Below are 16601 nucleotides of genomic sequence, written 5' to 3'. Positions count from 1 at the left end.
GTATTCCTGCCACCGATTACTAATTATTAGATTGTCAGATTTCTGCCTATGCATTGTGTAGGTAGAAAGCTTTAAAGCAATTTCAGGATCCAGGTTAGAAGCATTTGCTAAGATGACAAACAAAGCTGCAAAAGATAAAACAGTTACTTTAAGACAACAACAAAAAGAAGCCTGGTAAGTGACCTAGCACTGGAATCAGAATCTCAGAGCCTGAATAATCAAGATAGGCATTGTTCATGCCTGTCCTGAAGAGGTGACGTGGTGAAGGCAGAAGAGACTAATTCATTAAGAATCTATGCCAATTAATTAACCAGATGTGGCTTAACAGTGGCTGGAGGTACGCTACAACTTGTCATGAATTAAACCTGCATTCATTGCCATGCCTCATCTCACTCCTGTCCTGATCCAGTTCCATCCATTTTGGTAAATCTAGCAGAATCTAAAATGGACCAAAAATTTCAAAATTGGTGCTCAACCTTTTGTTGCATAAACATGTTGAGACTTTTCAAAGAGTTTTATGATAGATTTCTGGCGTAAACATATTGATAAATTGGGCTTGAGTCATAATTTTATGTGGCTATCAGATTCAGATGCACACATTTCCTGTTACGAATGAATTTTAGATCAAGTAAGATCATTTACACTGATTACAGCATATAGTGATGGTAGTATTAGTAGTAAATTATATATGATAAATCTTAAGGCATTTACATAATATTACATATTTGTGTTTACCTTTTTTGATTCTTTCTTAAGTTGTAGCCCATATTTTTTCACTGGGATGTCTCAAAAGTAAATATAATTAAACTTGCATCTATATTATATTTTGGTATGTATACATATACAGTTAGGTCCAGAAATATTTGGACAGTGACACAATTTTCGCGAGTTGGGCTCTGCATGCCACCACATTGGATTTGAAATGAAACCTCTACAACAGAATTCAAGTGCAGATTGTAACGTTTAATTTGAAGGTTTGAACAAAAATATCTGATAGAAATTGTAGGAATTGTACACATTTCTTTACAAACACTCCACATTTTAGGAGGTCAAAAGTAATTGGACAAATAAACCAAACCCAAAAAAAACCTTTTTATTTTCAATATTTTGTTGCGAATCCTTTGGAGGCAATCACTGCCTTAATTCTGGAACCCATGGACATCACCAAACACTGGGTTTCCTCCTTCTTAATGCTTTGCGAGGCCTTTACAGCCGCAGCCTTCAGGTCTTGCTTGTTTGTGGGTCTTTCCGTCTTAAGTCTGGATTTGAGCAAGTGAAATGCATGCTCAATTGGGTTAAGATCTGGTGATTGACTTGGCCACTGCAGAATGTTCCACTTTTTTGCACTCATGAACTCCTGGGTAGCTTTGGCTGTATGCTTGGGGTCATTGTCCATCTGTACTATGAAGCGCCGTCCGATCAACTTTGCGGCATTTGGCTGAATCTGGGCTGAAAGTATATCCCGGTACACTTCAGAATTCATCCGGCTACTCTTGTCTGCTGTTATGTCATCAATAAACACAAGTGACCCAGTGCCATTGAAATCCATGCATGCCCATGCCATCACGTTGCCTCCACCATGTTTTACAGAGGATGTGGTGTGCCTTGGATCATGTGCCGTTCCCTTTCTTCTCCAAACTTTTTTCTTCCCATCATTCTGGTACAGGTTGATCTTGCTCTCATCTGTCCATAGAATACTTTTCCAGAACTGAGCTGGCTTCATGAGGTGTTTTTCAGCAAATTTAACTCTGGCCTGTCTATTTTTGGAATTGATGAATGGTTTGCATCTAGATGTGAACCCTTTGTATTTACTTTCATGGAGTCTTCTCTTTACTGTTGACTTAGAGACAGATGCATCTACTTCACTGAGAGTGTTCTGGACTTCAGTTGATGTTGTGAACGGGTTCTTTTTCACCAAAGAAAGTATGCGGCGATCATCCACCACTGTTGTCATCTGTGGACGCCCAGGAATTTTTGAGTTCCCAAGCTCACCAGTCAATTCCTTTTTTCTCAGAATGTACCCGACTGTTGATTTTGCTACTCCAAGCATGTCTGCTATCTCTCTGATGGATTTTTTCTTTTTTTTCAGCCTCAGGATGTTCTGCTTCACCTCAATTGAGAGTTCCTTAGACCGCATGTTGTCTGGTCACAGCAACAGCTTCCAAATGCAAAACCACACACCTGTAATCAACCCCAGACCTTTTAACTACTTCATTGATTACAGGTTAACGAGGGAGACGCCTTCAGAGTTAATTGCAGCCCTTAGAGTCCCTTGTCCAATTACTTTTGGTCCCTTGAAAAAGAGGAGGCTATGCATTACAGAGCTATGATTCCTAAACCCTTTCTCCGATTTGGATGTGAAAACTCTCATATTGCAGCTGGGAGTGTGCACTTTCAGCCCATATTATATATATAATTGTATTTCTGAACATGTTTTTGTAAACAGCTAAAATAACAAAACTTGTGTCACTGTCCAAATATTTCTGGACCTAACTGTATACTCTTAGAAGATGATGTTATTTAACCCCTTAATGCAAAAGGACGTTTTATTTACATCCTTGGAAGGGGTCCTCAGTAGTGAAGGGTGATTAGTGAGAATTGTTTATCTTGAATAGAAATGAACGAATGGGAACTGTAGAATTCGGGGTTCGTACCAGACACCTTGTTTACTACCACCATATTTTGATAGTCAGCACAGGTAAAACAACAGCTACAGGCTGCTGCCCCCACCAGGAAGCTTTAATGAGATAGGATGCCCTCTATTTTAATATCCGGCCATGGTAAAGCTCACAGGTGGGGGCTGCAGCCTGTAGCTGTTGTTTTACCCATGCTGGCTATCAAAATATGGCGGGAGCCCAAGTCATTTTTTAAAATTGTTTATTTATATATTTTTATACTACCATACATCAAACAGACTGCAACCTATCAGAGGCGCAGAAACAGGGTGTCTGGTGTCTGGTGGGGCGTATATAGAAATTAGCAGGCACAGAGGGTGGGCGGAGGAAGCAGTGGATAATGATGAACCTTATTGGGCCCAAAAAAAGAATCTGACTGCAGTGTGATCCTTCAGGAAACACTGTATGAATAACTATCCTGCTCTAACTACCAATTAACTTCCATTTGTAGCCCCGTAGCAATTGCTACAGCCATTTTACAGCCCATAACTTTTCATCCCCATTGCCTTGCATAAGGCTCATTGTAAATGGTCAAGTTCAGCTGCTGAACTTGATTTTTTTTTATTCCATGATGGTTTGGCAAGCACGAATATCCACGGGTTTGCTCATCAGTAGTCTTGAACGTTTTGTACTATTCGTGTATTCGTCACAAATCTAATGCAAGTAAATGGGAAACTCAAATAATTTTCTGGCACAACCTCCCAAGATGTCTGTCAAGGCTGTAAAATGCTGAAATGGATGAGAAAGTGCTGAAATTGAATGAGAACAGCATGAGGAAAAGGCCTTGATGCATCTCTGAAACACAAGTCCCTTCTGGTAACAATGTTGTCAGAGTATTACGCCACTTTGATGTTCGGTCTCCCAAATAGTGGTTATAACCAGCCCAGGTAAAGTAGACAGCTGTGATCTGCAGCTTTCAGCTTTGTGCTTTATCCTGGCTGGTTATCAAAAATCGAGGCCCCCAAGTCATTTTTTTTTAATTATTGAAATAATAAAATAAAAGAAACCATATGGGCTCCTGTCCATTTTTGCTCACCAGCCAAGATAAAGCAGGCAACTAGGGACTTGTTTTCTCAGGCTGGGAAGGTCCATGGTTATTGGGCCTTCACCAGCCTTAAAATAGCAGCCCGCAGTCGCCCAACATTTGGCACATGCATTAGATGTGCCAATTGCGACACTTTACCCTGCTCATCCCAATTGCTATAGTGGGTGGCAATCAGACAAAAAAATAGGCTTGCTGTCAGTTGTGATTTTTTAAAAATTACAGCTGCCATCAAATCCTTGGTGGAAATTGATATGAAAGTCCCCCCGTTACCAACCCAGTACTTAAAAAGAAAAAAAAAAACACAAAAATCCTTTATTTTACATAGTAAAAACCAAACCCTCTGTCATCAACTTAGTAACCCCCAAAACACCCTCGCAGGTCCAATTTATTGAACATGAGGTCCCACAATGATACCAATACTGGTACCTCCAAAGTTGAGCCATGGTGAACGGTGACAGTAGAACATGTGACCGTTCACCGTGGCCTCCAGCACACACTAAGAGCAGCGTGTGATATGCCAGAATTGACTTAAGGTGAATTCAGTGACCGACTGTCATGAAGGCAGCACAGTCCAACAATCTGGAACTGATTTCACCTAAGGTCACAGCTGGTGGCTCAAACAGAGGGTACCATGAGAATCACCAGAAGCGACCTCAGGTGATCTCAGTGCTGGACTGTGAGACTGCGTGTCATGGCAGCATTGCAGTCTGACAGTCCTGTACTTGTCAGGCCCGGAAACCTTAAAGGAGCCTTTTAGGTAGAATTTAAGGTTCCTGGGTGTTCCCAGCTGTTGGGACACCTGGAGGCTGTGAACTCTTATTATAGTTCCCAGCTTCCAGATTTACCAGCAGCTGGGAACTCCAGGAACTTTAAAGACTCCCTTAATGCCTATTTTAAGGCTTCTGGGCCTTACAGCTGCCTGGAGACCCAGTGGTTTTGAGTTCCAATAACCTTTTAGTTTACCAGAACTCACAGCTATTGGGTCTTGCAGCAGCTGTTAACCCAATAACTTTAAGGGATCCTATTACGGAGCCTTTTAGGGACACTTTAAGGTCATGGCCTTCAGATGTCCCAGCAGCTGGGAATAACAAGCAAGTAAGTGTTCCCTTAAGGCTCCTGGAGTTCCCAGCTGCTGGGACATCTGGAGGGAGTGAACTCTTACTAGATTTCACAGCCTCCAGGTGTCCCAGCACTTGGAAACTCCAAGAACCTTAATGTTTTCCTTAAAGCATCTGTTAAGATTTACGGGCCTCACAGCCGCAAGGAGACCCAGTTGCCATAAGCTCCAGTAACCTTTTAGGTTACCAGGGCTAATGGCCACTGGGTCGCGTGGCAGCTGTTAATCCAGTACGTTTAAGGGAGTCTTTAAGGGAGCCTTTAAGGTTCCTGGAGTTCTCAGCTGCTGGGACATCTGGAGACTGTTAACTCTTATTGCTGTTCATATCCTATAGATGCCCCAGCACCTGCCAACTCCAGGAACCTTAAAGGCCCCTTTCTAGGCTATTTTAAGACTTTCGGTCTTTACAGGTACTGGACTGTTGCAATCATGTATCACCATGTCCTGCAATACAACATCCAATCAATGTGGCAGTCAGGTCACTGAAGTTCATACTTGTGAGCTCCTCCACTGCTCTCAGTGAATTCAGTTGAACCTTCTTCAGACTTGGATTGTGGGATATGGCCACACAGCAGTAAGACAATACAGCAGCGGGTTCAACTGAATTAACTGACAGCAGTGATGTAGCTCCTGAGTATCAACTATGGTGATTTGACTGCCAGATTTATGGACTGCTGTGCTGCCATGTCCTGCATTCTACAGTCAAGCAATCAGGCAGCGTATTCACTGGTGGTCACACTTGGTATAGTGGGAACCTGGTTGTGAGCTCTGCTGACCTAACTGTCATCACTACATCCCCAGGTAATTTTCGCCCTATATCCTTACTGAATTGTGACCTGAAGATTTTTTCAAAACTAATAGCTTCCCACCTCCATGGAGGTCTTCCCTCTTTGATAGCCCCTGACCAGGTTTGGTTTGTGGCTGACCGACAGGCCAAAGATGGTACTAAAAAGCTAATAGATCTTATAGGCCTTATAGGAGTGATTGAGAGTCAGAAAGCCCCTAGTGTGCTTCTGTTTCTAGACGCGGAAAAAGCATTTGACAGAGTACACTGGGGGTACGTCGAGTGTTTTCTGAACAAATTTATGTTTGACGGGTCAATAAAATCGGCAATTCTATCCTTAGACTCCAACCCTAATGTGAAGGTCTTGGCTTCCGGTTTTGTCAGGGGTGTCCCCTATCAACAGTGATTTTTGCGCTGGTGGTAGAGTCCCTGGTGGTGGCCATTTGAGTGAACAAAGGCATAGCTGGTATTGAAGTGGGCAAAACAAAACATGTTATTGGTTTATATGCTGATAATATTATTATTTCTTGCTCGGACGTCCAATCTTCATTGCAGAATGTCATGCTTAATGAGTTCTCAGCTGTATCATATAATAAGCTTAATGCAAATAAGTCTCTAATTTACCCCATTTTGTCCCCGGGTCTATCAAGGAGAAGCTTTCCATGGACTTTCCCTTTAGGTGGGAGAAACATGGTATTCCTTACCTATGCATCCACCTTACGTAAATAAAGCAGATGGTAAGAAAGAACATAGCAGAATTGAACAAAGACCTAGAAGGGGAACTATCCCATCTAAAGTTACTCCCATTATCGTGGCTTGCAAGGATTGAAATATTCAAAATGATGTCTCTCCCCAAACATATCTACTACTTTAGATGTCTACCCTTGAAGATCCCTAAACACCTCTTGGTTGCTCTCAGAAGTTAATTCGGCAGTTTTTATGGGCAGGGAAGAAGCCAAGAGTCCCTCTACGATTTCTTCACCCGCCATTTAATTTAGGGGGAATGGGAATTCCTGATATGATATTTTCCTGTATTCTTAATGATTTATTGATTCTCGATAATGTTACCTCTTCCCTTCCCCACTTTGTCCACCACCCTTAGTTACCCCCCCTTTATCCCTGTATTTCCTGGGCCAATGTGCCCCTTAGGGCTATGGTGACACAAATTCATAAGGCAGCAATCCTAGAGTCAGTAAGAGACTGGTGGAGGGAGTCGACAGATCACAAGTGGCTCCAAATTAGTCTTTTTTTTTGCCTCATGAGTCTACTAGGAGGTTTCTGGATTCCTTATTGGTGAACCAGAAAACTCTTCATTCCTCTCTGGGCACAGTCGATGCCATTCCACAACATAGGCCTGCATGGGGTCAAAGAGCTACTTCTTGTTTGGTAAGAAGGCTTCCCATTAGAACTCTAGAAATTTGCATTCCTGACATAAAATTGAAAAGCTGGGAAGCAGACCTATATCAAAAGGGGGAACTTATGCAATATACAGATACAGTATAGCAACAAAATTCGATCTTACTTGTCACTCCTTCTTCTAGTACCTTCAAATTAGACACCTGCTAAACAAAAGCTAACTTCTCTCTATCAAGGGCACAGACCCCTTCTTGTCCAACTTCCTTCAAAACGAGTCAATATCAACCAAAGGAATACCATTATCATACAACTTTTTTAATGGCCCAATGGAAGAAAAGAACCTTCTCTACATGGTAAAGTGGGAGAAAGAGTTGTCTGTCTCTTCCTTCTGCACTATGTCATTCTGCCTCTTGGATGATTCATAAGTCCTCTGCCTGTCTCAACCACCTTGAACAAATCAAGAAGGTACACATGGGTTGGTACAGGTGTCCAACCCAGTTGGCTAAATATATTTCTAACTATACCCCCTTGTGTTGGAAGGGTTGTGGAAAGAAGTAATCTTTGGTGATCATGCCCCAGAATACTAGATTTTTGGAAACAAGTTTTTAACCTAATAGCTGACAACAGTAACAGAAACTAGGATTCCCATATCTCCCCAGATGGGGGTTCGTCATCTGGGTTTAGAAGAGTTCCAGGCCACAATTGCGTTGTGCATTTCTCACATCCTTATTTCAGCAAGGCAATGCATAGCTGCCAAATGGAAATCCACAATGTTATGGACAAGATTATGAACTATTATGAGTATATAAGAGTTATATGGAGATATCCATAAAGAACAGGATTTAAGATGGTGTTTGAACTGTACCACACATATATCTCTTGGCATAAGACTCAGACAGACAGTCTTGTGACAAGTGAATCATGCTGACATTGCTTAATATAAATAAGGAAGCAAGCACATTATAGTATATTGTATATCACAGAATAAGCTGTTCTACTTTATCCAATAGGAGACGTGTTACGTATTCTTGGCACCTAGCCAATAAGTCCGTTTAAATGTATTTTCACTTCCGGAATAAATCAGTCTTACTTTCTATTCATATCTGAGTACGTCTCTAGTGTGAGTGAAAGAGAGTGGTATGCATGCTACCACGAGTGACTCATAATTTGGACTGCAGACAGTTTAAGAGGGATGCATGACTAGATTGCATCAAAGTAAATTTATGGCCAACATTAACAACAGTATTCCTTGTGTGAGAAGAACTCGTGGCAAGAATCAATACACACTTCCACTGTGAAACCTTGCTAGCGGGTAGTACCTCATCAGTGCTCAAATTCCAAAAGTGGTGGGACAAGTGGTCAGCTTCTCCTTGTGCCAACCCTACCCTCAAGTTATAATGGAGTCCTATGTATCAGTATCTCCATGTAGTGAGGTTGATGGCAAGATTATTTTCCTGTATGCTTATTGATTTATTGATTCTCGATAATGTTACCTCTTCCCTTCCCCCCTTTTTCCCCACCCTTAGTTTCCCCCACCCCCTTTATCACTGTATTTCCGGGCCCGATGTGCCCGTTAGGGCTATGGTGACATCAATGGGCCTTGTAAGTTCATTCATTTTCTTTGAATTGTTATATGGTTATATATATAAATATTCAAACTTTCAATAAAAACGTATTGAATTTAAAAAAAAATAGTTGAAAAATAATACTATATTCAGACTACCCAATAATGTATCTCTTTACCTGTTTTTGATGTAGGTTCATGTTTTTTCTTTGGTTCTGTCGGCTCCTTGTTTTTCACTAAAGTCTCTGCTGGGGAATATATTTTAGGCATATTTGTATAAAAATTACCGTATATATTATAAAATGTTACATGATAATGCTCAGAATTTGTCAAGTAATATACCTTTTTTGGGTTCTGCTACTATTTCTTGTTTTTTCTTGGATTCTACTAATTCTTCATGTTTTTTCCTGGATTCTGCCAGCTCTGCATGTTTTTTCTTGGGTTCTACTGGTGTTTCTTGTTTTTTCTTGGGTTTTTCTAACTTTATATGTTTTTTCTTGGGTTCTGTTGGCTTTTCATGCTTTTTGAGGGGTTCTGCTAGCTTAGCATGTGTTTTCTTGGGTTCTATTAGCTCTTCATGTTTTTTCTTGGCTACTGCTGGCTCTTCATGCCTTTTTGTAGGTTCTGCTGGCTCTTTATATTTAAGCTTGGGCTCTCCTGGTTCTTTATGTTTCATTTTAGATTCTAATGGCTCTTTATCCTTTTTCTTAGATTCTACAGTTATATCATGAATCTTTTTGTGTTCTATTGGCTTAACAGGCTTTTTCTTAAGTACTGCTGGTACTGCTGGTTCTTCATGTTTCTTCTTAGGTGTTGCAAGCTCGACATGCTTTTTCTTGGGCTCTACTGGCTCTTCATGTTTTTTCTTGGGTTCTATTGGCTTGGGTTCTGCTGTATAGCGATTATCACATATTTAGTCTCTTTATCGTAATTTAGATTTAGACAGTAAACATTGATATAATATGATACTGATGTCTGGTATGTGAGTGTACACATTATATATTATTGATTAATGTAGGTGTACTGGAGTACCTTGGCCCTTACACTTGACAAGTAAAAAGGTCAATAGTGTCTACAATCAGGAAAAGACAGTATGGGGAGCTTGCAACATATGTCCAAATCTCACTCAGTTTAAGTCTTTGAGACTCTAAATGAAAACTTGGAAGTCAGGAGGATCTTTTCTCTCCAATAACATAGTGGTCCTTGGTATCCCCTAATAAACAATAAAAATCCATTTATCCCACACTATTAACCCCTTCAGCCTCGGGGCACTTTCCGTTTTTGCGTTTTTGTTTTTTGCTCCCCTTCTTCCGTGAGCCGTAACTTTTTTATTTTTCCGTCAATCTTGCCATATGAGGGCTTGTTTTTTGCGGGACAAGTTGTAATTTTAAATGAAACCATAAGTTTTACCATATGGTGTACTGGAAAATAGCAAAAAAATTCCAAATGCGGAAAAATTGCAAAAAAAGTGTGATAGCACAATAGGTTTTGGGATGCTGTATTCACGGTGTTCACTATATGGTAAAACTGATGTATGGGTATGATGCCTAAGGTCGGTGCGAGTTTGTAGACACCAAACATGGATAGGTTTACTTGTATCTAAGGGGTTAAAAAAATTCACAAGTTTGTCCAATAAAAGTGGCGCATGTTTTGCGCCATTTTCCGATACACATAGCGTTCATATTTTTGGGGATCTATGGCTCAGTGATTGCTTATTTTTTGCGTCTCGAGCTGACGTTTCTAATGGTACAATTTTTGCGCAGATGCTACTTTTTGATATTGCATTTTGCGTAAAACGTGCGGCGACCAAAAAACGTAATTTTGGCGTTTGGAATTTTTTTGCCACTACGCCGTTTACCAATCAGATTAATTGATTTTATATTTTGATAGATCGGGCATTTCTGAACGCGGCGATACCAAATATGTGTATATTTATTTATTTTTTAATCCTTTAATTTTCAATGGGAGAAAGGGGGGTGATTTGAACTTTTAGGTTTTTTGTTTTTTTTAAAAACTTTTTTTTTACTTTTTTTTTTTATTTTACTAGTCCCCCTAGGGGGCTATAGCGATCAGCAATCCGATCGCTATTATCTATCTGCTGATCACAGCTATACAGCTGTAAACAGCAGATGCAGTCACTTTCTTTTTCCCTCTGCTCCGTGCCGAGGGAAAACGAAAGGGAAAAATCATACATAGCTGCAGGCGTCATCACATGACCCTGTGCTACGATGGCAACCACCGATAGTCACGTGATCACGCACATGACTTCCGATGGGGGTGGCGGTAAGTAAAAAGCATGGCCGCACGCATTTAGATCTTGCTGCCAGACTTTGGCAGCAAGATCTAAGGGGTTAATGGCCGTGGGTGGAAGCGATTCCACCCGCGGCTGGCAGGCACACATGTCAGCTGTTGAAAACAGCTGATATGTGTGCCGACCGCCGCCGCCTGCCCGCGGCAGGGGGCGGGGCTTAACGGGACACGCTCCATGACGGATATATCCGTCCATGGTCGTGAAGGGGTTAAAAGATTTGTACAAACTTGCAGAAAACTTTCAGTAAGTAAAAAGTTTAGTATTTTCATCATATAATGTCACATAATAATGTATGACATGTATGTGTCATAATGTTTGTCACATCATAATTATTTTACATGGACACACCTCATTCAAAGAGTTTTCTTTATTTTCATGACTCTGAAAATTGTAGATTCGCATTGAAGGCATCAAAACTATGAATTAAAACATGGAATGACATACTTAACAAAAAAGTGTGAAACAACTGATACTATGTCTTATATTCTAGGTTCATCAAAGTAGCCACCTTTTGCTTTGATTACTGCTTTGCACACTCTTGGCATTCTCTTGATGAGCTTCAAGAGGTAGTCACCGGAAATGGTTTTCCAACAGTCTTGAAGGAGTTCCCAAAGATGCTTAGCACTTGTTGGCCCTTTTGCCTTCACTCTGCAGTCCAGCTCACCCCAAACCATCTCGATTGGGTTCAGGTCTGGTGACTGGGGAGGCCAGGTCATCTGGTGTAGCACCCCATCACTCTCCTTCTTAGTCAAATAGCCCTTACACAGCCTGGAGGTGTGTTTGGTGTCATTGTCCTGTTGAGCAATAAATGATGGACCAACTAAACACAAACCGGATGGAATAGCATGCCGCTGCAATATGCTGTGGATTCCATGCTGGTTCTGTATGCCTGCAATTTTGAATAAATTCCCAACAGTGTCACCAGCAAAGCACCACCACACCATCAAACCTCGTCCTCCATGCTTCACGGTGGGAACCAGGCATGTAGAGTCCATCCGTTCACCTTTTCTGCGTCGCACAGACATGGTGGTTGGATCCAAAGATCTCAAATTTTGATTAATCAGACCAAAGCACAGATTCCCACTGGTCTAATGTCCATTCCTTGTGTTCATTAGCCCAAACAAGTCTCTTCTGCTTGTTGCCTGTCCTTAGCAGCGGTTTCCTAGCAGCTATTTTAAAATGAAGACCTGCTGCACAAAGTCTCCTCTTAACAGTTGTTCTAGAGATGTGTCTGCTGCTAGAACTCTGTGTGGTATTGACCTGGTCTCTAATCTAGCTGCTGTTAACCTAAACTTATCCTCTGCAGCAGAGGTCACTCTTGGTCTTCCTTTCCTGGGGCGGTCCTCATGTGAGCCAATTTCTTTTTAGCGTTTGATGGTTTTTGCCACTGCACTTGGGCACACTTTCAAAGTTTTCCCAATTTTTTGGACTGACTGACCTTAATTTCTTAAAGTAATGATGGCTACTCATTTTTCTTTACTTAGCTGCTTTTTTCTTGCCATATTACAAATTCTAACAGTCTATTCAGTAGGACTATAGCGCACTTTACACACAGAGATAAATCTGTGGCAGATCTGTGGTTGCAGTGAAATTGTGGACAATCAGTGCCAAGTTTGTGGCTGTGTACAAATGGAACAATATGGCCATGATTTCATTGCAACCACAGATTTGTAAAAGATTTATCTCTTTGTGTGAAAGTGGCCTTATCAGCTGTGTAGCCACCAGACTTCTGCACAGCACAACTGATGGTCCCAACTAGAGTTGAGCGCGGTTCGTGGTTCGAGGTTCTCCAGTTCGCGTCTCGAGTGATTTTGGGGGCTGTTCTAGATAGAACTAGAACTCGATCTTTTTGCTAAAGCTCGATAGTTCTAGATACGTTTGAGAACGGTTCTAGCAGCAAAAAGACCAGCTAATTACTAGCTGGCTTTCCGCTGTAATAGTGTAAGTCACTCAGTGACTCACACTATTATGAAATTTCAGCGTATAGTGTGCGGGAACAGCGCATTCAGATCACTGCTGTTTGGATAATGGCGATCGCCATTTTTTTTTTTTTCCTTGTCTTCCTTCCCTAAGCGCGCGCGTGTAGTGGGGCGGGCAAGCATGTCAGCCAATCCCAGACACACACACAGCTAAGTGGACATTTAGCCAGAGAAGCAGCGGCATGTGTGATAGGATGTCCACATCACATGTCCCTGCATTATAAAACCGGACATTTTCCTCCAGCACGCCATTATCTGCCTTCTGCGTCCTTGGTGTCAGTCATCACTGGCGCAGCTCCTATCGCTGATACTGCTGTATACGCTCCATACACAGCGCTGGACAGCTTAGGGATAGCACTTTCTATCAGTCCTTTTAAGGGCTAACACCGGCAGGGTCAGAGCCATAGGTGACAGGTCCGTGAAAACAGAGTTTAACAGCTACACAAGATGACAGCATCTGTGTAGCTAAGGTCAGGGATTTCCTCGCTGCATTTCCCCATTAGGAGGGATAGAAAGGCAGGCTTCCTTTTGTCTACCCAGAGACCCACAACCCTGCCACTGTACCCTCCTGCCCTTTGCACACTCAAACTCATTGTTACTAAGCCATTATACAAGCAAACACTGAGTGAACTTAGTGGCATCCTAAACGTGGCTTTTGGACTTCTGTATTGTCCCACTAGTGCAAAGATATTTGCAGCACGTCTGCCTGCATTGCACACTCAAACTCATTGTTACTAAGCCATTATACTAGCAAACACTGAGTGAACATAGTGGCATCCTAAACGTGGCTGTTGGACTTCTGTATTGTCCCACAAGTGCAAAGATATTTGCAGCACGTCTGCCTGCATTGCACACTCAAACTCATTGTTACTAAGCCATTATACTAGCAAACACTGAGTGAACTTAGTGGCATCCTAAACGTGGCTGTTGGACTTCTGTATTGTCCCACAAGTGCAAAGATATTTGCAGTAAGTCTGCCTGCATTGCACACTCAAACTCATTGTTACTAAGCCATTATACTAGCAAACACTGAGTGAACTTAGTGGCATCCTAAACGTGGCTCTTGGACTTCTGTATTGCCCCACTAGTGCAAAAATATTTGCAGCACGTCTGCCTGCATTGCACACTCAAACTCATTGTTACTAAGCCATTATACTACCAAACTCTGAGTGAACTTAGTGGCATCCTAAACGTGGCTGTTGGACGTCTGTATTGTCCCACTAGTGCAAAGATATCTGCAGCACCTCTGCCTGCATTGCACACTCAAACTCATTGTTACTAAGCCATTATACTAGCAAACACTGAGTGAACTTAGTGGCATCCTAAACGTGGCTGTTGGACTTCTGTATTGTCCCACTAGTGCAAAGATATTTGCAGCACGTCTGCCTGCATTGGACACTCAAACTCATTGTTACTAATACATAATAATACCAAAAATTGAGTAAACTTAGTGGCATACAAGAAGTGGCTGTTGTACTCCATTAGTGCCCCACTGGTGCAAATCTATGTGCAGCACCTCTGCATGACACCCTCCTGCTCTGTTTTTAATAAGCTATAATGATAGCAAAAAATGCTGCAATTTAGTGGCATACAAGAAGTGGCTGTTGGACTTCTGTATTGTCCCACTAGTGCAAAGATATTTGCAGCACGTCTGGCTGCATTGCACACTCAAACTCATTGTTACTAATACATTATAATACCAAAAATTGAGTAAACTTAGTGGCATACAAGAAGTGGCTGTTGTACTCCAATAGTGCCCCACTGGTGCAAATCTATGTGCAGCACCTCTGCATAACACCCTCCTGCTCTGTTTTTAATAAGCTATAATGATAGCAAAAAATGCTGCCATTTAGTGGCATACAAGAAGTGGCTGTTGTACTCCATTAGTGCCCCACTGTTGCAAATCTATTTGCAGCACCTCTGCATGACACCCTCCTGCTCTGTTTTTAATAAGCTATAATGATAGCAAAAAATGCTGCCATTCAGTGGCATACAAGAAGTGGCTGTTGGACTTCTGTATTGTCCCACTAGTGCAAAGATATTAGCAGCACGTCTGCCTGCATTGCACACTCAAACTCATTGTTACTAATACATTATAATACCAAAAATTGAGTAAACTTCGTGGCATACAAGAAGTGACTGTTGTACTCCATTAGTGCCCCACTGGTGCAAATCTATGTGCAGCACCTCTGTATGACACCCTCCTGCTCTGTTTTTAATAAGCTATAATGATAGCAAAAAATGCTGCCATTTAGTGGCATACAAGAAGTGGCTGTTGTACTCCATTAGTGCCCCACTGGTGCAAATCTATGTGCAGCACCTCTGCATGACACCATCATGCACATTTTGCTACACTAATTTTATAGGAAACTCAGGGAATTCCTTGCTGCATTTGATCATTCAGAGGGATAGAAAGTGAGGCTTCCTTTAGCTTTTCCTTCTGTTCATAGACAGCATCTCCAAGTACACACCCGAAGAGCAATTTCTCCTCCACGTCTAAGTGTGGAGAGGCAGCTAGTGCGCATGCATGTGCCGATTTACCCCAGCTGCAGCCTAACTACAGTGTTTCACCTAGTGAGTATGCTCAGCCTGACTGTGCCATTCCTGAGGCTAAAGCCCGCTACACACGCTTCAATATATCTCACAATCCGTCGTTGGGGTCAAGTTGTAAGTGACGCACATCCGGCATCGTTTTTGAGGTATCTGCGTGTGACATCTACTTGCGATCAGGATTGAACGCAAAACCGTTGATCGCAAACACATCGTATCATTCTCTAGAATTGAGCGTTTTGTTGCACGAACCTAGTCAATTGTAACGTGTGACATCCCTCATACGATTTTGGTGTCTGATGCAATGTGCGCAGGTGTGTGCTCTGCACCGCAGCTTAAAAAAGGTCCGCTTCAGAGCGCAGCTGAAAAGCTGCGTTCTGAAGCGCCTCACAATGTCTGTCAGTCACTAATCTCTGTCAATCGGTCACTATCTCTGTCCCTCACTCTCTGTCCATGTCAGTCTATCCCCCTCTCTCATATACTCACCGATCCCCGGCGCTGCACGGCGTTCACACTGCTCCGGCGGCTTTTACTGTTTTGAAAAAGCCGGCCGCCCATTAAACAATTTCGTATTCCCTGCTTTCCCCGCCCACCGGCGCCTATGATTGGTTACAGTGAGACACGCCCCCACTCTGAGTGACAGGTGTCACACTGCACCCAATCACAGCAGCCGGTGGGCGGGTCTATACTGTGTAGTGAAATAAATAATTAAATAATTAAAAAAAACGGCGTGCGGTTCCCCCCAATTTTAATACCAGCCAGATAAAGCCATACGGCTGAAGGCTGGTATTCTCAGGATGGGGAGCTCCACGTTATGGGGAGCCCCCCAGCCTAACAATATCAGCCAACAGCCGCCCAGAATTGCCGCATACATTATATGCGACAGTTCTGGGACTGTACCCGGCTCTTCCCGATTTACCCTGGTGCGTTTGCAAATCGGGGTAATAAGGAGTTATTGGCAGCCCATAGCTGCCAAGAAGTCCTAGATTAATCATGTTAAGCATCTATGAGACACCTTCCATGATTAATCTGTAAATTACAGTAAATAAACACACACACCCGAAAAAATCCTTTATTAGAAATAAAAACACAAACATATACCCTGGTTCACCACTTTAATCAGCCCCAAAAAGCCCTCCTTGTCCGGCGTAATCCAGGATGCTCCAGCGTCGCTTCCAGCGCTGCTGCATGGAGGTGACAGGAGCTGCAGCAGACACAGC

At 42.2% G+C, this 16601-nt stretch overlaps 1 protein-coding gene across 50 annotated transcripts in view; it reads right to left on the bottom strand.

Annotated features, from left to right (window-relative positions):
- TRDN (triadin) overlaps positions 1-16601 on the bottom strand; it is a 1152170-nt gene that overhangs the window by 310460 nt on the left and 825109 nt on the right. For 45 of the 50 annotated variants that reach the window (XM_075339946.1, XM_075339974.1, XM_075339964.1 and 42 more), the window contains 2 exons: positions 8884-9432; positions 8721-8789 (listed from right to left, as the gene is read on the bottom strand). The exons of 2 other annotated variants lie outside the window; for them this stretch is intronic. In XM_075339946.1, the coding sequence (XP_075196061.1) occupies positions 8721-8789; positions 8884-9432 (618 nt within the window). The remainder of the gene's footprint in view (positions 1-8720; positions 8790-8883; positions 9433-16601) is intronic. 3 more of the 50 variants (XM_075339947.1, XM_075339963.1, XM_075339949.1) reach the window with 2 other exon arrangements.

This window comes from Anomaloglossus baeobatrachus, chromosome 3 (genome assembly GCF_048569485.1).
Source record: "Anomaloglossus baeobatrachus isolate aAnoBae1 chromosome 3, aAnoBae1.hap1, whole genome shotgun sequence".
In the NCBI taxonomy this organism is placed as follows: domain Eukaryota; kingdom Metazoa; phylum Chordata; class Amphibia; order Anura; family Aromobatidae; genus Anomaloglossus; species Anomaloglossus baeobatrachus.
The sequence above is the reverse complement of the archived record's forward strand: the minus strand, read 5'-3'. Positions and strand labels throughout refer to the sequence as shown.